General features: G+C 44.8%; 1 protein-coding gene across 1 annotated transcript in view; it reads left to right on the top strand.

Moving 5' to 3' along the window:
* The window catches only part of LOC144172831 (glucose dehydrogenase [FAD, quinone]-like), a 61,736-nt gene that overhangs the window by 33,577 nt on the left and 6,401 nt on the right, over positions 1–21,758 (top strand). The window contains exons 4-9 of the mRNA XM_077701455.1: positions 3,859–3,993; positions 8,338–8,459; positions 11,641–11,808; positions 12,818–12,962; positions 16,723–16,886; positions 18,131–18,308. Of these exons, the coding sequence (XP_077557581.1) occupies positions 3,859–3,993; positions 8,338–8,459; positions 11,641–11,808; positions 12,818–12,962; positions 16,723–16,886; positions 18,131–18,308 (912 nt within the window). The remainder of the gene's footprint in view (positions 1–3,858; positions 3,994–8,337; positions 8,460–11,640; positions 11,809–12,817; positions 12,963–16,722; positions 16,887–18,130; positions 18,309–21,758) is intronic.

Below are 21,758 nucleotides of genomic sequence, written 5' to 3'. Positions count from 1 at the left end.
CTTTTTTGATTGTTTTAAATAACGTCGTAAAAACATTGCGTGCCACCATTGGAGTAACACATTTCCCCACTTTGAGGCTTTTTAAACAGGTTAAGTTAGGTTGTCACTTCGCTAACATGTATTAAACGTCACGGCCAGAGCTTTCAGAGGCTCGATATATTGGTTCCGTAAACATTGGTTCAGTTATGTTGTTATCGACACGCTTATGAGAAGAATGCCAGAGCTGGCAGTGTTCCTTAAACAGCCTAAACAAAAATAATTAATGTGGCTTAGCTCAGCCAAAGATGAATATGAAAAGCGAAATCTTGTTTGGCCGGTTTAAGTCTTGGTTTCATTTGGTAAGCTGTTCGTCAGTGTCCGACGCTACGATCACGCGCTTGGCACTCCAGACCCTCTCCAGTGAAGCAGCTTACCAGGCAATATCCTCGAGGTTATCAGACACCGCTTGCCCACACTGGTCAAAGTCTGCCGCTCGCGCACCACGCTCAGAGAAGACGGCCCGGCCTCATCCTTATTCTTGGCGAAGTTCGCACTGATTAGGCGAGCACGGCGCTCCTCATAGCCACACGCCCAGCTATACTTTTGTACAAAGGTGCTCCGCAACAGCTGGGGAAAATATCGAGCTGATGGGCCACCTTTGCATTCCGCAGGATTGAACGCGTATCTTACCTGTTAATTGCTGATTAGCACTCGTGCCAGTAGCGCAATTTCTATAGGTCACCAAAACGCAGTGCACAACTACGGAGCTAAATTAACATGCTCAAATATTTCAAACCACATTTATGACCCACATGGTCAGAATCTTTCGCCGGGTCTGTATATCGAACCTTCATGTGCCTGGGCGAAAGAGAAATCTGAAGGTTTTGTGTACGCTGAAAACGCCTCCTCCACAACATAATGTCCATGCGTGATAAGAACAGTTCGGCGAGTAGCTAAAAAAGACTAGAGAGTTAAGTTTGGTTAATTGATGACGTAGTGGCTCCCTGGCAGCTACCGACACTTGTAATCGGAAATGTAGCATTTGAGTGAATTCCAGCCGTTCCACTCTATGTTACAGCTGTAGGAAGTGCAGAGCAGTGTTTCTGGCTGTAGCGCCGTTATCCACTGACTGCTACTGCCCAATGCAATTAAAACTTTCCGCCTTTACAGTGCTCGCTCGCCCCCAGCCTGGAACTCCGCCAGCTGTTGTTTTTGGGCTTGTATTTCCTCCCGCACGTACTGGCGTTGCACCGCCACCTTTATTCGCTTACCATCGTACCAGCCCAACGAGCGTTCCCAACTAAATGAACGCGAGCGCTGCCGGTTAATTACGCATACTTTACCTCAAAGGTACCTGCAGTTTTCTTTGCGCCAGACAATGGGGAGATCTTTAGCGCAAGTGGCACTACAGCTCATTACGGCGAATCAATGCTGTGTACTTACGACCGCTTTCCCATTGACTGGAACGGCTGTTATTCACTCCAATGCTTCATTTCCGATTACAAGTACCGGTAACTGCGAGAGAGCAACTACGTCATCAATAAACCCAACACAGCTCCCTCGCCGTTTTTTAGGGCTAGCGGTGACGAGTTTCGAACGCTTATGACTATATAAACCACTATGCTTTCGAAGCCTCATGAGTTACGCCACGACGACAGCCGCTACGACGGAACGCCGTGTGGAGATCAGGGAATGCATGATCTCTCGCACTCTTCCTTCGTTTCACAAAGCCCGCAATTCCGAATTTTTTGATATAATGTTTACGGGACACCGTGTTTTTTGTGGGCTAGGGTCGGTTTTTTCAACGGTTTGCTTGCCAACATTTTTTCAGAACGTGCATTTGTGGTTGCTCGTCATTCTTTTTCCCGTCACGTCCAACACGAAACATTTACTGTTTATTACGTCACCTGCAAAAAGGCATGGCTCCCTTGCATCCTTGAGGGTGAGCTATTTAAATGCACATCTGAGGCCTGTTTTTTTTAAAGCTTAAGCTTTATTACCCCAGATACCAACCAAGAAAACACTTCCCCCGGTCATTGTGTACTTCAACCTCAGCCAAGGTGAACCCAGCCACTCATAGACTTTGTCGGAGCGAAAGCGTCTCGTCACTCGTTAAATCTAAGGGGAGGGGTGGTTGTTGCGGAGAACGGGATTGGGGGACGGAGTAAAAGCAGCTGCCAGCTATAAATGTGCACATGCAATGCGTGCTCACGGCGCAAAAGCCGAGCTATACTTTGGCGCCACTGCCCCTTCTCTGGGTTTACTGAACCGCACACTGCATTTGCGCCGAAGGCGCTAAACATCATATGAGTGTTGTCTCTGGTGAAATACAGATGCGGAGTGGCCTCCCCAAAAGCGGAAGTCTGGCAGCCAATTCGTTATAATTCAGCTACCGCTCGACAAACATGGCGTCGCTTAAGAACAAACTTTTACTGCGCGAGTTTGGGAATAGCCGCTTTCATTTCCGGAATGGGACGTATGTCGCTGCTTAAAAATTGTAGCACCCAACGAGAAAATAAAAGATTGGTTGTATGGTAGGCATGTGCTTCTAGAAAATGCCGCGGGGGGTTTTAACCGATGTGGCACCAGTTGTGCGAAAGTTAACGCTCCTAAAATGTGGGGGTTTTTAATAAACGTCCAATTGTTGAGGGGTGTAATTTACTGAATATTCCGAAACCTTTTACGCGTTGGTAAGGACCAGTTTTTTACACTTGCATGGATAGCAATTGCAAGCAAAACAAAATATGATACATGAAGGGGTTGCATAGTTGTTGAGGATGGTGTGAAAATACACAGTTTCCTCCAAATTATGAGTTGCCTGTGTAGGTGACCATAAGGGGTGATCTTTTTTCTCTTTTCTGAAACCATGTTGCTGTCTCAAAAATAACACACTTTTATTGTTACTTTATTACACGTTTGAATTGTTACACTTTTGTTACACGTTTTGGTACTGCTCTTTTAAAAATATGGTATGTGCGCAGTGAAATTTAAATAATTTTCGAGTGTGATGGTCTTGTTCTAGAAAAAATGCCTGAATAAACCTTGCTTCCAACGCTGCAGCCAATCTTTCGGTGTTGTCTTTTAATATGTTAGTAGGAATTGTGTGACCTCCAATGGCTTGATTTGATTTCATACGTCCAGCCGCACGAATAACGTTTATTACGGATGTCTCACTTAGCACAATTGTGTTTGATTGCAAGCAAATAAGATGGCATTATAATCCTTACCATAGATGAAATGCACTGAAGTGTCATAAAAAACATTCAGCGCCTGTGTCGTTCCCTTTCTTGTCCCTGTGAAAATTTTGCGCTTAAGTTTCACTCATGGAAGTTAAAAAACATTGCTTTTTTATTTGGTGTGTGTGGAAGAGTAGGCTGCAAAAACGCAATATTTATATGAAGTAAAATGATCTTTTACAGCCCAGCTTTTTATGCGTATTCGTTCCTGGCGTCGCTCAAAACTCAGCGCAGGAAAACGGAGAGCAAGAAAATGCCACACCAAGAAGTGTGAGGAAAAGTGTTCACGAGGCAATGCGCTGACGAGCAGGTGTGGGGAGTGGGCGCTTAAAGAAGAAAACGCTTCACGTGTTCGCTATCGAACCTGCGTCCCTCACGGTATGAAACACACATCCATCCGATTGCGCTATCATCGCAATCGTTGGCGCTGAGAATTTCGGTTGGGTTCGTACCCCGCACAATGCCTTTGAAATTTTGCTGAGTTGAAGTAGGCTTTGGGTGTGGATTTTGGCAGTTTGGATTTTGAATTTAGGAGAGTGGATTGTGGACTTTGATTTGACTAAGATTGCGGGAAGAAAGCTTCGATTTTTAGCCATCTTATTCCTAAAGGGGGGGCTTCTTGTGCTTTGTTTTTTTGTTGCAGGTGAATACCGTGGCACTACTGGTGAAATGCCGGTGGCTTACGCCTCCGAGCAGACGGCTCTGAGCAAAGCATTTTTGGACGCCTGCGAAGAAGACGGCTACCCCATAATTGACTATAATGGCCGATCTCAGGCGGGTGAGCGCTTTTCACTTATTGTGTGTTTTGTTTGTTATATGTCACAGCGGGCTATTTTTGAAGTAACTAGTCGACGGGAAACAAATTTCCATGACCGCATGTTTTTTTTTATGCTTGACCACATCCTTAGTCGCTTGCTTTTGGATAAAACATGATAGAAACTAAACGACGGCAGTGTATGAAGAATCTTGCGGCCAAGATAGGAAGTCTTCAGACTTTCGTCGATAACTTTTTTTTCTTTGCACGTACACTGTGAAAGAGCACCCGCTCAGACTGGAAAAAGCAAGTGATAGCCCAGCGGTTCAGCCAAGCGAACTAGAACGAGTGGCAAATTCAGAAATACTAGTGTTAATCATAACGTGAGGCTTTCAGAAGCGAGCCTAACATAGGTGCACATTAGTGGCTCTTCGCTGTTTTTTTATATTCTAACCCTTCGTGATGACAAGAACGCAATGTTAATAGCTTCGATTATCTGTTTTGTATTTCATGTCTTCTGTTCTCCTGGTGTCTTGGTATGCCAGCCATGCTCTCTCTCTCTCTTTATATATATATATATATAAAGTATATATATATATATATATATAATATATAAATATATATATTATATATATATATTTATATATATATTTATATATATATTTATATATATATATATATATATATATATATATATATATATATATATATATATATATATATATACATATATATATATATATATTTATATATATATACAGGGTGATAAAAGTTAAGTCGGTAGGATTTTTTAAAAATAAGCGGCGCTAATCTTTACACGAAGACCACCTATACAGGGAGGTTACGCGCCCAGGGGGACATATAATAAGGAGGTAATTATTGATGTAGGTGGCCTAATAAACTAACATTGATTAATTAACTTGTTAGCGGCTACAGTAACCAGGCATGTTTGTATTGGAAAGTTAGACGCAATCGTGTTTCTACGCAGTTTCATTTGGCAGAATTCTTGTAGCGCATCCGTACTCCGAGATATTCAACTGCGAAGTTTAATTGCCGATCGCATGATTCCGCAAGCTAGAAGTCAAAACCGGCGCATAGCTCCTCCCTTTTGTTCTGTGTTTCGATAGCGGTTTCGAGTACCGTAGATTGCGATAACGCCAGCCAAGAATGAATTGGCGCAGTTATCATTTTCGCCTATGCCTCCACCGCTTTGTCGAAGTAAAGACTGTGCACAGCAGGCACGTTACAAAAGGGAGGAGCTTTGCGCCGGTGAAGACTGTCTTACATGCGTAATTATGCGAATGGCAATTAAACTTCGCCGTTTCATATCTCGGACTGCGGATACGCTAGAAGAATTCCGCTAATTGAAACTGCGTAGAAACATGATTGCGTCTAATTTTTAAATACAAATATACCTGCTAACTGTAGCCACTAAAAAGTTAATTAATCAATTTTAGTTCATTAAGCCTGGGAAATCTATATTTACCTCCTATTTATGTGTCCCCCTGGGCGCATAACCTCACTGCAGAGGTGTTCTTCGCATAAATCTAAGCGCCTATTTTTAAAAAAACCTGTCGACCTAACTTTGATCACCCTGCATATGCATGAGTAGCATTTTATTTCGAAATCGGCAAAATCTACCAACAGCGAATTTGAGAAAAACGCGGAAGTTTGCTACCGGGCCTAAATGCAAGGCCATCAATGCGGTTATATTATATCATTTATTAGCTAGGGAAAGTTTATGGCCAGAAGTACTAAAAAAGTACGCGGAGAATACGAGCAAAATTGGGATGATAAGTTTGGATTTGGCTCATATTGCATTCAAACACTCAAGTGGATGCGGCATTCTAAAGAGAACTTTATTTCAATTGTCTGACAAGAATAGTGGAATGTGTTTCTGCGGAAAAGGCATTACCCAATTGCAACATGGCTTCAAGGACAGTAGAACTGCACACGGAGAGCAGGCGAGTCCTCTTAGAACCATTAGGAACTCCTTTCGAATTCCTCGCTGGATATTTTCCTTGGGCACGCCCGAAGGAACTCCCAAAGTAAGCAAGCTCTTCATTTTTTGCCATGAACTTCCAAAACGCTTCCAAGAAGGCTGCTCATCTCTTCTCTTAACCTTGATAAAGTGGTTCATATCCTAAGAGAAGGGGGATTTGCCGCGCCTTGTATGCGCAGGCGTCCTTATCGACAGCCACGGTCATCACGTCCCTTTGTGCAGTATTAGCAAATTCAGCTCATCGGATCATTTCCGGTTGTGACAATGTGATCACTCTGCGGGAACATTTAATATCATCATTCACGTATTAAGCCTACGGATAAAGAACACTCAAGTACATGAGAAGTTCCAGAGATATGCTTGGTCGCTCCCTGCTATCACATTTTCTTCCACGGTGAAGAGTCTATAACTTAAATAAGGCGAGGAACATACCTGACGATGCTATCCCAGTTCTATCTAATGGTATCTGTGTTCCCAAGGGAATTGTGATCGCCATGCATCACGTCCACTCTTCTCATGAGTCCGCACTTCTTGATGCAGAAAGCGCTGTTTCCGAGCTCATCTTTTTACAGACAGGCACCACTGCGACTCGCAGGCACCACTGCGAGCCATCGTTCGTCCCAGTCGCCTCTCAACAGATGACAGCTTTCCTCGCACTAAGACCTCCGTTTTCTCGCTAACCGCCCCATCGACATGAACGGCGCCCTGGAGGAGTTACAGCCTTTACTCGCTCTGCTGGAAAACTACAAATCACCTATTGGCTGCTTCTCGACGACTTAAGGACAGCCTTTACTCGCTCTACTGGAAAAGTACAAATCACCTATTGGCTGCTTCTCGACGACTTAAGGACATCCTTTACTCGCTCTACTGGAAAACTACAAATCACCTATTGGCTGCTTCTCGACGACTTAAGGACAGCCTTTACTCGCTCTGCTGGAAAACTACAAATCACCTATTGGCTGCTTCTTGACGACTTAAGGACAGCCTTTACTCGCTCTACTGGAAAAGTACAAATCACCTATTGGCTGCTTCTCGACGACTTAAGGACAGCCTTTACTCGCTCTACTGGAAAAGTACAAATCACCTATTGGCTGCTTCTCGACGACTTAAGGACAGCCTTTACTCGCTCTACTGGAAAACTACAAGTCACCTATTGGCTGCTTCTCGACGACTTAAGGACAGCCTTTACTCGCTCTACTGGAAAAGTACAAATCACCTATTGGCTGCTTCTCGACGACTTAAGGGCGCACATCTGAGAATGAACACCGTATAGGAACAGACACTTCGTACAGCACTCGCCAATGCTCGCTGTATTTTGTGAATCCGAACGAAAGACCTGAGGACAGTTTCTCAAATGCAAAAGCAATACATTATTCACCCTTTCACTAAGTCATAGACTTCTGCCGTCAATGTTCTTCTAAAAAAGTAGGGGTCTGTTCGTTTTTTAGTGATGGTGCCTCTGGGGTCGCTACAGAGTGATCGTTGATTTGCCTTACTTGAAAGCAAAGGAAAATTCGTGATATAACTGTGGCAAGTTCATTCTCTAGAAAATATAAACGCTTGCACTATAAAACAACTGAAAATTATTACTTTCGAATTGAACAGCGCTACAACAAAATCTTTTCCAAAACGACGCACAAAGCGACACGACAGTGTGCGCTTCGCTTTGTGCATCATTTTGGGCATGGTCCGAGGTTCAAGAGGGGGCACGCCCCGTTTTTTCCACAACCCGCACCTGAACGGGTCTCCCGAATCGAGGAGTGCATGCATTCTTTCCTCTGTGCCGCGTCGTTTAAGAGTGACGGCTGTCGTGTTAACGCATTTAGACCCAGGTTAGACTATAGTCGAAATGTATTCTTCGTTATGACATATTAATAAAACCTTTCTTCATTACAAGTAGCTGTATTCATTTTGCCAAAATACACCTAGGCGCCCTCCTATCTCTGATATTCCCAATTAACGATTGAAATTTTATGCCCCATGTGTATTCTCAGCTTGTTCTAAATGCAAAAGGAGAATAAAAAAGCTATTACCGAAGTTTCAAGCTGTAAAGCAAGCTTTTCTCGTCTCTTAAAGGGCACCTGATTTTCACTGCGTAAGAAACTTTTATTCTCGCGAGTTTGTGGCGAGGTGAAATAAAATGATAAAAACCGGAATAAACGGATCTAAAAAATCCTCAAGGACAACAAAGAATAAAGTAGTCGGGCACCTGTTGCTCTGCCTATCTACTTGCACGTCAATTTTACGAAGAGAGGCACAGTTATCAATTATTTTCGTGCAACTGCAAACTTTGAGTTTTTAACCTCTAGGTTAGAACGGAAAAGTCCAGCTGCAGAACCCAGCTAAATATGGTCCTTTTTTTGCAGGCTGTTCTCGACTGCAAACCAACGCACCCAATGGGGAGCGGTACAGTGCGGCGAAAGCCTTCATCACGCCGATCCTAGGGAGGAAAAACTTGCACATTTCCCTTAACAGCCACGTTACTAAGGCAAGCGGCGTAACGCGCTTTCGTTATTTCACTTATTCACGTGAACATTCAAGATTTTCAAGCACATTTCAAATTTGGTAGTGTTTGCAAATCATGGCGTGGCTGTAGTGAAAGAAAGAAATATCCCTTACATTGCTGAACAATTAACGCGCCACCACTCTTTTCCCCCGCACACAGCTCTCCCAACTCCTTGCCACGTGTACACCAGAGAAGTCACACAAGTATTTCACAAGCACTTGAAAGGAACTTTATCTTTCCCTCGAGCCATCCCGCTGCCTTCGCCTGGTGCAGACCCCCCTCCCTCTAATTCGTGTCTCCTCCAGATTCAAAGTCTGCGTTATTCTCCCTTACATATTTACCCTTTTTTTGACTTCTCTTACGTGGATCAGAAACTCGTAGGCTCATTAGGAGGTTTAAACTTAACTTGAGGACGACTTGGCGCGCAATGGAACGGATGACTATAGGTGTAACATTAAGGGACAAAAAGAGAGCGGGGTGCGCCCGAAAACAAACACGGGTTAAGGACATATCGGAAGAAATTAAGAAGAAATAGGTGTCGGCAGGGCATGCAATGCGAAAGGAAGATAACCGTTGGTCATTAAGTGGATCCCTAGAGAAGGCAAGCGTTGTAGGGTGCGGCATAAAGTCAGCTGGTCTGATGAGATCAAGAAATTAGCGGGTACAAAGTGGTCGTCGTTAGCACAGTACCGGGATAATTGGAGATTACTGGGAGAGGCCTTTGCCCTGCAGTGGGCGTAGATAGGCTGGTGATGATGATGATGACATGTTTTCGTCACGACAGGCTTTAGAGATAACAAACTGCTTGTGCTCGGCAACTCCATGCATCGGATTTCGTTTTTCTATTTGGCTTTCTTACATTTTGGGGATATTACCGCACTGTTTAGCGAGCCTTTGAACCTCACTTATGAAATCGGTCGTCTTTTAGAGTACGCTATATTCTACTGCTATTGCAGCAGAATAGCGAGCTATAAAATAGCGGGGAAAGAATGGCGGCTTGCCCTGTCTGCCGCCATTCTAGCTTCATTCTTTATGTCGGGGCCATGGACTTATGTTCTCCCGATTAAGCTTGGTGAGAATGCACGCAGCTGTGGGCACGACTGTGCTTTTAAACGCGCTGTTTTCCTGCACCGCGATACCGAGCTTTGAGTAAGCATAACATTGTAATCCCGGGTTACCTGTCACGTACAGCAGCCACCAGCTGGCACGAACGCTAGGCGCACGATGAAGGAAATTTTTTGTCGCGAGTTTGTGTTGCTCAGGTGCCCGAGCAGTGGCAGAAAGACATAACTCTATGATAACTAGGCATCTCGTCACCGGCATTGGCCGGGGCGGGTTGTGATACTTGATGTCTGTTTTTGGCCTCTGATCCACGTTTAACGGGGCAGTGCTTCCATTCTTGTGAAACAGCCACAGCCGTTTAAGACGTTCGAACCTGTAGAGCTGTAAGTGCCAAAAATAGCCTGTTATTGTGGGTCGGAGGATTCGTCAGCCATTCCGCCTATATCTCTTCCCTCAGACGAATAGCATCCGTGGAAACAATTCTGAAAAACAAAATAATGATGCCGTCACAAAAATGGGTTCCGGCGGTGTCGCTAGCACAAAATATCATACCATTTTGAAGAATTTTGGCGTGTGGATTGACAAAGCTTCACGCAAAAAAGCTTCTTCTCGAACAGCCAAATTCGGAAAAGGTGTACGAAGCTTTACATAATCTCCATACTAAAAAGTATTAGATGGGATTCAAGCAAGCAGGTATGATACCAGTGTGTTTAACCAGCGTGGGTACGTTGGCGTTTGCACAAATGAAAAGCCGATACGAATTCACAAGAATGCGCTTGGTGCTGATCAGTGTCACGGGTAGTTATTGGTATGCTGCGTATTGATTGGCCCAACTGCTACGTCCGGAGGCGTAATTCACAAATCGGAACAGGGAGACAAGAAATGGAAAGCTGTCCAAACTATTAAATTCAGTGTCACTTAAAGGTACGCGTATTCTCTAACCCACAATTCCTTCCCGTGCTGGCTCGAATATACGCTGGTGGCGTCAGTAGGTCAGCATTAGGTGTATTGTATTGCGGATGGTGGTAGACTAAAAGATTAAACCTCAATAATTGGCCGTCTTTAATCGGTTAATTGATTCATTACTCGGCTCCGTACGTTGAAGAAGAAAAATGACAAAAATAAAATCTTTTATTCGTCACAATAATAAATAATATTTATACTATTCGTCATAAAAATAAATACTATTTATATATACGCTTCTCGGCCGGTTCCCAGGCATTCCAGAGGGAGTACGCAGACTATCTTCACAGCGCTGATGCGGGCGAAACGGTCATTACTGCGTTCGTTGTTGCCACTATTAATAAAACCATAACACCACCACTGGCCGCTATTGCTAGGGGCTGCGACTTATTGTGGTTTACTTAGCTGAGAGTCTAGACAACGGTAAGCTATGGGAGCGTCGTCTGGCCTTTTTTTTTACCGTGATATAAAGAATTTGCATTAAAAGTAATTATTTCCCAGTCTTTGTGAAGCTATAAGCCAGCGAATTTAATCGCTTTCATGTATAGCCATTTTTGAACCATTTTCTCTTGTGACGTAAGGCATGCTATGTGAACACGAATACAATTCTAGGCACGCTTGCTCATGATTTACACATGACAGTGCCGCTATATTTTGCTTACATCAGATTAACCGATTAACCGGGTAAAAATTAATCCCGAATAAAGCACTATTTCGATTAATCTCAAAGTTAATTGTTCAGTCACCAACCATACTTTGTATGCAATCGGCGCAGCACAGTCGCGCACTTTTTTTGCGCGCAGGTTTGCTAGGCTGGAACGCGAACTTGCAATTCTCGATATATATTGAGGAAACACCTCACCTATAACAACAGAGACAGAAGTAGAGGTGGTTTTCATGTGCACTAATGAATGGGCAGGCGATTACAATGCCTAATTTACTAAGCTCAAAAAACAGCCGCGTGTACAAGATTTCGGCGCACGTTAAAGATCCCCACGTGGTCAGTATTAATCCGGAGCCCTCCACTCCGGCGCGCCTCATCGCTTTCGTTGCGTCCGCGGGTTAAACCCTTCAATCGATCAAATCAATCGAGTTACTAAGTTCAGAATGTTGATGCGCTTGTACTTGGCTCTCTCAGGTGCTGTTCCGGGGAAAGCGAGCAATCGGAGTGCGCTTTCGCAAAGAGGGCCTCACGGAGGAAGTGCATGCTTCACGCGAAGTAATCCTTTCAGCAGGCACCATTGGGTCAACTCAGCTGCTCCAGCTGTCTGGAGTGGGCCCCAAGACACACTTGGAGCAACTTGCGGTGAGCTTTAGCCCATACAATTGTTATTGATTCACACCTAGTTCATGATGGAATAGCGGTACACTGACCGTTCTCAGGACAGGGCTCAGTGAACATAAAATGTTTCCGTCTCTTTGTGCGCAATAATTTTCCCATGATATAGGAGTTATTCAAATGGCTGTAGAGAAAAATTTCGTTTTGTCAAGAGTGCTGATTAGAAATAGGAGCACCAATCGTGCAAAACTTCACAAGGTTTTGTTGATGGAAGCTCCACGTTCAACGCTCCTTTAGATTATTCAGTGTTTCTCAAGTAATATACACATTGACAGAAGTAACGCACAAGTTGCGAGTGAAACCTCGCACGGCAAGGTAAAAGATTGCCGTATACCAGAGCAGGCTACATCCCACAGGTGCAACCATACTGGGTAGGATTTCTGGTGCGTGACGTTGCTGGGGGCTGCGATGGCCGATATCTTATAATATAGCGCTTCGCATTCAACAATGGTTCTTGTCATTCGTCCTGCCGCCACGTCACGATTAAATGATTTGCGCTTCATCGCTCTATTGAACTAGCATAGAAATATTGGAGAGCCACAGCTTTTTGCTGTGTAATAAAGATATTCTCAGAGGAAAAATTCCTATTTTAATCATGAGTAGAGCACGAACCTAAGATTTCTCTCATCCTTTGAGTTTGTTGGCGAGAACAGTATATGGGGCATGGCTAGCTGTACAGCTGCCGCACGTTCCTCGTGGTGCAGATAAAGCAGACCAATTTCCTACCGCTGGACCAACGCCAGTGCAGCTGCAAAATAACTCGACAGAAATGTTTATACGTTATGCTAGCATTATACATACCTGCGACACACTTCTGCAAACAGCAGCCTGCTATGTCTCGACAACAAACTAGGTGAGCACACGTGTTGTCCCTAGCCCATATTACGCTAGCTAATAGCGTTTGCCGTAATGTACTGCCACTTTTGCTGCCCCTTTCCTCAAAAGATTTTTTAAATGAATATTATGTTTTATACAGATTCCAGTCATAGCTGATCTTCCGGTAGGAGAAAATCTACAGGATCACCTTCACATTGAGGGGGTTGCTGGTACCATGACGGAAGATGCTGGAATTAACATTGTCCAAATCAGCCCTTTGACTGACTACATGCTCTCAAAATCAGGTAAGCATCACCGTTACTTGCTGTTGATACGTGGTATCTGTTTGCAATTTCAAATTGGTGTGTCCACTGGTATCTAAAGATTACAAAAACTACCGCTCATCGCATACCGGAGTAATTGTGTTTCCTTCTAATCACTGTAATTTGCTCAGAATCTGAAGAAACCTATTTAGCGCGCTTTACGTGTAGTTCTCATCTTTTACACAGTATATTTCAGACGTGGATTAAGCGAGAAGGGCAAAGTCATTGGTTTGTTGGCGAATTTTTTTCGGATGATTTACAGCAAACAGTTGCAAAAGGTAATGCTGTTTTGAAATGTACAAACCAAAAGTTGTAATATTTACATATGCATCATCGCTCTTCAAAAGTGTCCCAAAAACCTTTCTAAGTTTATTCCCAAATAAATGTTTCTTACTGTGACATGAGGCATTCTCGATTGTCTTTATATTCGCACTCAGCCGCGCTTGAGTAGCTGAGGTGACAGCGCTGGTAGCTAGGAGAGGCCGCACTGATGGTAATTGACGAAGTTGCGGGGGCTTAATTTGTAACGTATTTTGCACCATTCTACATAGAGCAAAACAAAGTCCGCTGTTACTGCTAATCTGTGCAAGAAATATAATAATTACCAGGAACAGGCCAAATATGCAAGAAGATTAAGCAGCACGTCAGGGATGAATTATATCCAACATAGGTAGGATGAGATGTCAGCCTCCACAAGCTGGTGGCTCAGTGATGCCAACATAAAATGTTTGTTATTGCACTCGGCACGAAGCGTTTTCATTAACGCAGAAGACGGAGCTTTACAGATTTGTAGAATATCTGGTAACACACGGTCAGCACTGCCCTTTTTCTCAAGGGAAGAGCCGGATCCTCGCAGGGATTTAGCTACCCACCTTGGCAACACGGTGTGAGGCAAAATTGGCCCACATTGTCGTGTGTCACATCTCACCGTTCTAGTGGCAGATGGAGGCTGAAGAACTTTGCTTTTGTGTTCTAAACCGAAAGGACAAAGCGTCGATGCTTCGCTTTAAGAGTGAGAGTTTTTATAATTCTTACATCTGTGGTTTTGTGGTGTGGATCACCTGACAGGCGGTATTGGCTGATCCTTTAGACACTGAGGCTATTTCATCATGTAGGTGTTGAGCATAAGAAGCAATATCTTAGGCGTTGTAGTCCTTTTTCAGAGCCCCTAATCTCTGTAAGCTCTACTCGATCTGGCTTGGACTTTCGATTTGAAAAGGCACGTTGGCATCCGGCCGTTGCCGCGAATGGTATTCCAATGTGGTTTGTGTAATTCCGACTACTATGCGTCTATCAGTTTTTTTTTTAGTTTGGTAGCTGCTCCTCAAACTTTCTTGCAAGACACGTAGTACCTTGCATCCATACAACGGAATGGGGGTCCCTAATCAAAGCTGAAGGACTGTTTCCGGTTACCTACCGGAACGTAATCACCCATGCGTTTTGTAGATTCTGTTATATGTCTTCATTCTCCTTGGCAGATGGGAAGAGAGGTTGTGTGTGGTAGTTTAAACGAAATAACGCGAGAGGTCGCAGGGAAGAATCCCTAAAATGGGTAGTATTGTCCACTCAGGATAAATTCCCCAAAAAAGGGCGTAGTGCGCACTTGTGCAGCCACATTCAATACTGACTTCGTGGAGCATAATACCTTAACCGTGCGAACACACTTGTGGCATTTTGGGTGGCCGGTAAGCAGCTAGGATGTAAAGTGTGAGGATCAGTCCAACGTGCGAAGTGCCCAGTCTCACAATTTAGCGGCTTAGAAAAACGCGTTGGAAAAATATGCGGAAAGGGCGCTCTTGAAAAACTTGAAGAATTTGTGCTCTATGACGTGGGAGCGGTGTCTCATTCCAAGAGAACAAGCGGCGTCTCTGGTGTCTCAGCTTTAGGGTGGGGAGTTGCTCGGCATCCAATTTGACTCTAGTCGTCAGGTTCTCCACAAGTGTGGGGCTGAGTTTTATGCGCACCCAAAATATCTTATGAATACGAGCATATGAGGGGGTGGTGAATGGATTCAAAGGAAAAGAAACTCGATGTTTCCCAAGGGGCTTGTGAGAAAAGTTTCCAAGGTTGTTTGCCTGGGCCAGTAGAATGCGTCATTGTTCTGTTTCAAGTCACTAGAAGCTACCAATACAATACTCCGACTGAGTATTACTGGCTCCAATCGGTGAACCAAAAAAGCTGAGTGTCACCTTATTGACTGAGCAACAGATGCCCCACATGTAGCATAAAGTCGATCCGTCGAAAGGTGGAGCAAGAGCGGCATGACGAACCATAAGGGCTGCGTGGGCGCGGGGAAAGAGAACGTGACGTCATTGCGTGAGAACATCTGTACGCAAGGGGAAGTGAAGCCGTGTCGAGGACCGGCAGTGGAATTGGCCGTGGTAACGTTCCGCTCGCAGCACTGCCAGGGTGGTTCGATGTGCACCTCAAAGCGGCGGCGTTGGCATTGAGGTACCCTAAGCACTCCATATGCGTGACTCGCGCGTCGTCGTGTTGCTTGACGCGTCGCGTTATGGTACCTACGCTTTCAAATATGAAGTGTGACGCAACGCAAAGCCTAGTAGCCGCAAAAACGAGATAGAATTTGAAGGAGGGAGCCTGAACTCTTATATACGCTGTAGATCGGGTGGCTGAGGCCCCTGTCAGCCCACGTCCGCCTTTAGTCTCAGCCTCCCCTTGGTTTTGCCAAGAAATAAAAATCAAATACTCAAATAACGGTGGATAAAAAGGATCAGCAGCGAATTAGGATGGTAAAGCAAGTATGCGCTACAAGTGAGACAATGAGAACGCAAAGCCGGTTGGCACAGATTTTGAAGGGCGTGCGACACGCCGCTACACGGTCTTGTAAGGCCGGATGAAGGCGTGCAGAGCGGGCTAGGATTAATCTTAGCGAGGGAACGGAAATGAATGCTCTGGGATAGCGACGATTTACGAATAAATATTCCATAATACCCAAGGTTTTTACAGCATTGGTTCGGTGAGGAACGTAGCAGCCTCTAGTTAGGACACGGACGCACCGTGGTCAGGTGGTCATTGGTATCGTAGTTTGGCGGAAAAGAAGCAAAACAGCGACTATTGAGTTTTTGCTACTGCGTCAAGATTTTTTTGTTACTTTCTGTGACGAAACTTCAGACCTGCACAGTCAGCCGCTGATGAAACGTGTACACCATATAGCGGTGATTGTTGTTCCAGAATACCCTATCTGCCGCACATCATAATGTTTATCTATGAGGGTGAGAGTTATAAACCTAGCGATACATCCACAGGCTATATTCGGAAGAGCAGAGGAAGCCGGCGGTACCTGAGCAAGAACTCTTGCTACGCTTGCCTACGAAGTGAAAGTGTCTTATCCATCATTCGTTTCGACGGTAGCGGTGCAGAAAGGCTAAATACGCACATGAAGGGCTAAGTGCGCGGTGGATGGGAAAATTAAATAAGGAGGCACTGCCTACAGTCGGGTTCATTGCTCCTTCGCGCTTATACAAAGCCGACTGCGGCGAGAATAATCGGTGCGTTTTGCTTGTGCGCATGGTGCTGTCGGAGCAAAAAGCCAGCTCTCGCTCAACAAACTGAGTTTAACCGCGTAAAACGGCGGTAATGTTTTGCTCCCCAGTACTTAGCCTAGTCTAACACGGGCAATATGTTTTATTTATTTACTGCTATGGTTGACGCTATCTACTCCAATAATGAGTTTGTTCAGGATTTAAATACCGTAGGTTTTTTTGTCTCTTTTTTTGCACAGGCCCGTACTCCATTCCCGCATCTTTCGAAGTCCTCGCATTTCTTAGCACCTCAAATGTCAACGCGTCCCTGGAGTATCCTGACGTAGAGATTGCATTGCAGACTGTAGCCCCGTCAACAATATTTACGGAGTACTATGAAATGAACATGGGACTGCGCCCAGACGTAAGATTTTTATCTTCAACCTTTTTACTCAGAAAAAACTCCGTAATAAACTCGTACCTCGCCTTTTAATGAAGCGAACCACACTTGTATGGTTGGGTAAAGTTTATGACGTAGGATTTGCTTGAGTGCTTCTGTTAAGCCCACCCTACATGGTACAAATTAACCTCGAATGTTGTGCTGCGGCGCCGCTGGTTCTGCGGCAAAGCTCTCTGTTTTCGCTGTGGCGGAAAATTGCCAAATGTTTGAACGTTCGAACTCCCCCTTGGTAAAGCTTGTGGCTCTGATCGACAATTTTCCGCCAGCGAAAAGGAAAGAACGCCCGTCTGTTGGAGATTTCGGCGCACATTTATGATGCCCTGGTGGAAAAACTAATCCAGAGCCCTCCAAAACCGCGCGCCTCATCGCGTGCGTTCCTTCGGCGCGTTAAACCCTACAATAAATTAATCAATCAATTAATCGATCAACAATTTGCCGCAGCGACGAAAATTCGAGATTTTGCCACACTAGCGTGTTCGCATCATCGAATTCGCCGGTATATTAACCCCATATAGAATGGGCCTCACTGCTTTGAGGCGTTTTTTTTTTTTTTTTCACGTATCAGTTTGCAACAACCAAACGTAAAAAAAAAAAACAATCTGCGGCCAGAATTTTAAAACTGAATTGCGCTTCTCTTGCCCTTCGTATTTGACACTGGCATGAAGCCTGTTGAAATGAGCTGCTAGATTTCCCTTTTTGGATGCCGTCACTGAAAACGTACATGGTAATTTCAGGTAATTTCTCTTAAGCCGTCAATGAATTACTTTTTTTATTCTGCAACACAGTTAGGTTTGAACAATTCAAATGTAGTGTGGAAGCCATGAAAGACAAATTTTACTTGCGTAAGAATCAAGAAAATGTAGTCAACTGTATACACACTTTTGAATATATTTTATTCGTAGTTTTATTTATTTCTTGACGCCATCATTCCAGGCCACGCGCTTTCCGGGGGGGGGGGGGGGCGTACAAATAAAGAGAATGAATGAATGAATGAATGAATGGACGGATGATTCAAACAATCACTCAAATAATGAATATATTAAAACATAAATGAATGAAGCAGTGAATAAATGAATACATGACGGAATCAATAAATGAATAAATTTTACTGAATGAATTTATTGCTGTAGTGGTAATTTTATTCTGAATACGTATTGCCACCCTGAAATGCAAAAGCTCAACCGTGACTGCATATTTTTTGCTCTCAGGTTTATATGCAGTACTATATGCCCCATCGAGGGCGTTTTGGCTTCCAAGCTGGGCCAGTTTTGAACCGGCCCAAGTCGAGAGGATACATCAAGATAAAGTCCAGAGACCCATTTGAGCACCCCCTAATCGAACCCAACTACCAATCACATCCCGAAGACATTGCCACGGCTGTGGAAGGTTTGTGCTATTATTCTAACATTTTTTCTTATCCTCTTTGTTGCCTGTGAAACCATGCGCCCGTGACCACAGCCGAGGCTTAGCGGCTCAAACGCTGTCGCAGTTACCACTAAAGCATGAGTTTATATAGGCGAAAAACGGTTATAACCTTTTACTTGTTCGATGTTTACTGTGTAAATAACAGCACGAATACATTGGTTCTCCTTCATAGATTCCAAACTATGGTTTAATGAGGTTGTTGCTCTTGAAGCTGAACGGACGACCTAAGTGCTCCGTCAGCATATGTCGACCAAATAGCGGGATGTTCTGGGCCAATTCTGTGGTGCACTTCCTCCGGAGTTTTTTGTTTAGCACGAGGCAATACATTCATTGGGCCATGGTCACATATTTCAACACTCTCTTTCTAGACAAAGCATAACCACAGAAAACTGTTTTCGTAGCCCTTTCTTCTCTACTCTCGGAGCGTATTGGGTGGTAATTATAGAACTGCCGATCGCATGCAAATATTTATCACAACCGCTCTTATTCGCATCCCTTCGGGTTTCACCCACACGGCCCCGGGCTGAAGTCACAAGACAACCGCTATGACAACGGTGTCTTGGTGGACGGCGCCAGTGCAATTCGACGTGTTTACCTTCCACGCACCATGCCATTCTGGCAGGATCTATGAGTAGGAGCAGACACATCTTGTTTTACCTGATTAATTCCCGCGAAAATGAAACTCTTCACGAAGGTAGGTAATCATGCAGAAAAAAAGTTAAAACACCCCGAAAGGTCATGCCATGAGTATTTGTACACGCAGCTAGTTAGAGCGGCCACCACTTGCACAAAGTGATTCCAAGCCGTGATTGCTATCGATAGATTGCGCCTTTGAAGCATCCGCCATCGGTCACCCCACCCTATTGGCGCAACAAGTAAGGAACTCTCCCACGTTGAATACGCTGATGTAGACATCTTTTACGAATCACCCACGCTTCAACAGTTCAGATGCCAAAACTTTATACGTGATGTGAGTGCTTATTTCATAAGGGCTCCGCTCTCAGCGTTCTTCCACGCCAGAAGAGGACACGGATTTAGAAGTTACTGAGACGTGTTTACTGAGTAATATTTTTGTACGTTTCACCCTTTGATCGAGGAATACCTTGTCTGAAACATTCAACCATCTGCGGAGTGTAGAAGATTTTTGAAATTTTATCCGAATTGTGCCACTGACTTGACACCAAAGGCAGAAGTAGGCACAAAATGAACATCGACTGATGTCCCACCGTTTAAAGGAAAAGAAGGAAACGTAGCCGGATGTCTCTGACGTATCTGCAGTGATTCGTGGGGCCAATTGGCAGGCACCGCTATGCGCGCAGTGACATCGCCCTACCTACGATCGCAGACGGATTCAGGTAGCAACCGCTTTTGGGTGAACCAATCACTAAGGCGCCACTCTCGACGGAAACGACGTTCCACATGATAGAAAAAAACGTTTTGTACTGACCCACTTAAGTAGTGACCCAGCCGAGGAATGTCAAGCGGTAAATCAATAATTAAACGCCGGTACTGCGAGCGTTTCTGCTACGAAATATCCTGTACAACGAAGCATGCTATATGGCCTGACGAGATTCCTATCTTCTTAATTTTGTATGTTCCAGATTTCCTAAGTACTGTGAACGTCAGTACAGCGAAGACGACTACAGTGAATTTGCCTGTATACCGAATGCGTTCGTGCCTTTGAAACCAACTACAGTGAAACCTCGATACATCGAACAGCGCGGTGCCGGCGAAATAGTTCGATATAACCCGAATTCGATATATATAATTACGTAGAAAACGTGTATGACATAAACTGGTACAAATAATAAATGAACGAATTGTGCAGTAAATACTCACTTGGTGCTTGAAAGTATTTATTCTTTTGGCTTAAAGTACTGCAGCAGGGTAGCCTGGAGTGTTATACACGACTTCCTCAACGTAGTCCAAACTTTCCACAAGCGACATGCCGGTGCCTTTTATAGCGCTGCAGTAGCGGTGCAGTAGGGCCACAACCGCTGAAGCCTCGGTCGAAGTCGGGAGCGGGGCACTATCAGCGCTTGCAGGTACAATCTCAGGAGCGCCTTCCTTTGGGCGCCCAGTAGGAACCTCCGCTAGGATCTCCACTAGGATCTCCGCACCCGTCAACTGCGCGTCGTACCTGTGCTGTCGTCACCACCAACTAAGTCATCAATGCACATGCTTCGTGGCTCAGCCCCAACAAAGCGCTCCAGCTGGCCCAGGTTTTTTCAAGCTCGCATTCTTCTTTTGCACCGTCTAATTCAGCTTCGGTGCAACCGATGCGCAGCAGTCGGGAACGCCCCCCATCGCGACACCGCTATCCTCGAGGGTACTGCGGGATAGCCCGCCGCCTGTCAACAGAGCGCGAGCGGCCTGGGCAGTCTGGGGTGGCGGAATTCGATATACCCATTTCATGATCGTCCCAGTTCGAAATAAAAAATTAAAAATACTTGTGATTTCCCGCGTGATATAGAAACTGTTCGATATAGGCAATAATTCGATGTACCCGTGTTCGATATATCGAGGTTTGACTGTAATTGTTATTAACGCGATAGCGTTATTAGGTCTATTTTTCGATTTCCCATGGCTGCTAGCCGTCCGATATCAGCCGTGCTTATCAAGCGTCCACGGAAATAAGTCACCGCTGCCTCCCAGAAGCTACGACTGAGGCAGTGAGATTCGAGGGCTTGCCTGAATCTGTAATATGGCGCAGGGGCAACTGAAATGTGTAAATGAGGACAATGATACTACAGCGGAGAAGAAACAATAACGCATTTTCAGCAAGTGCCGCGCCTGCGCAGTGAATTTTGTCCACCGCCTAGTGGGTGATAGCATACTGGAAGGACGAGTTCCCCAGCCGGGCCCGCAACTGACGCCATCACACCAGAGCATCCTTCCACCGGTAGAGAAAAAAAGTACCCATTTCCGGTAAATCACGTGCCGAAGCTACACCTGGGATCCGTAATAATTTACACTCCCTGGAGATCTTTAACGTGCGACGAAATCTTTACGCATGGGCATTTCTGTTTTGTGGCTGCCGCGGCAGGAAATCGAACCCGCGACTTTGGGCTCATTAGCGCAATGTCCTTACCACTGAGCCACCCCGGCGTGTTGTCCACCACACTGATGCCGAAACCAACATTGAATGACCCCACTAAAACAGGGGCAAAGGATTAACGCCAGTCTCTCAGAAAAAAAAAATTCATATTTTCTTTTATATTTCACACTCGTGGTGCTCATCGCAACTGCTTTCAAAAAGGTCGAGTAGACGGAAGTAACGCCCTCCACAGGATCGAGGATTGCTTTGATAAAGGACCAATCGGTATCGCCGATTTTTTCAACAAAATTTGGTTCATTAAAAACTTACGCGAAATAAGAAACTTCGCAACGAGAGGCGTAGGATTTGAGGGC

This window comes from Haemaphysalis longicornis, unplaced genomic scaffold, assembly GCF_048455015.1.
Source record: "Haemaphysalis longicornis isolate Haplotype H1 unplaced genomic scaffold, Haemaphysalis longicornis Haplotype H1 scaffold_26, whole genome shotgun sequence".
NCBI lineage: Eukaryota > Metazoa > Arthropoda > Arachnida > Ixodida > Ixodidae > Haemaphysalis > Haemaphysalis longicornis.
Note: the sequence above shows the minus strand (reverse complement) of the source record. Positions and strands in the feature narration are given on the sequence as shown.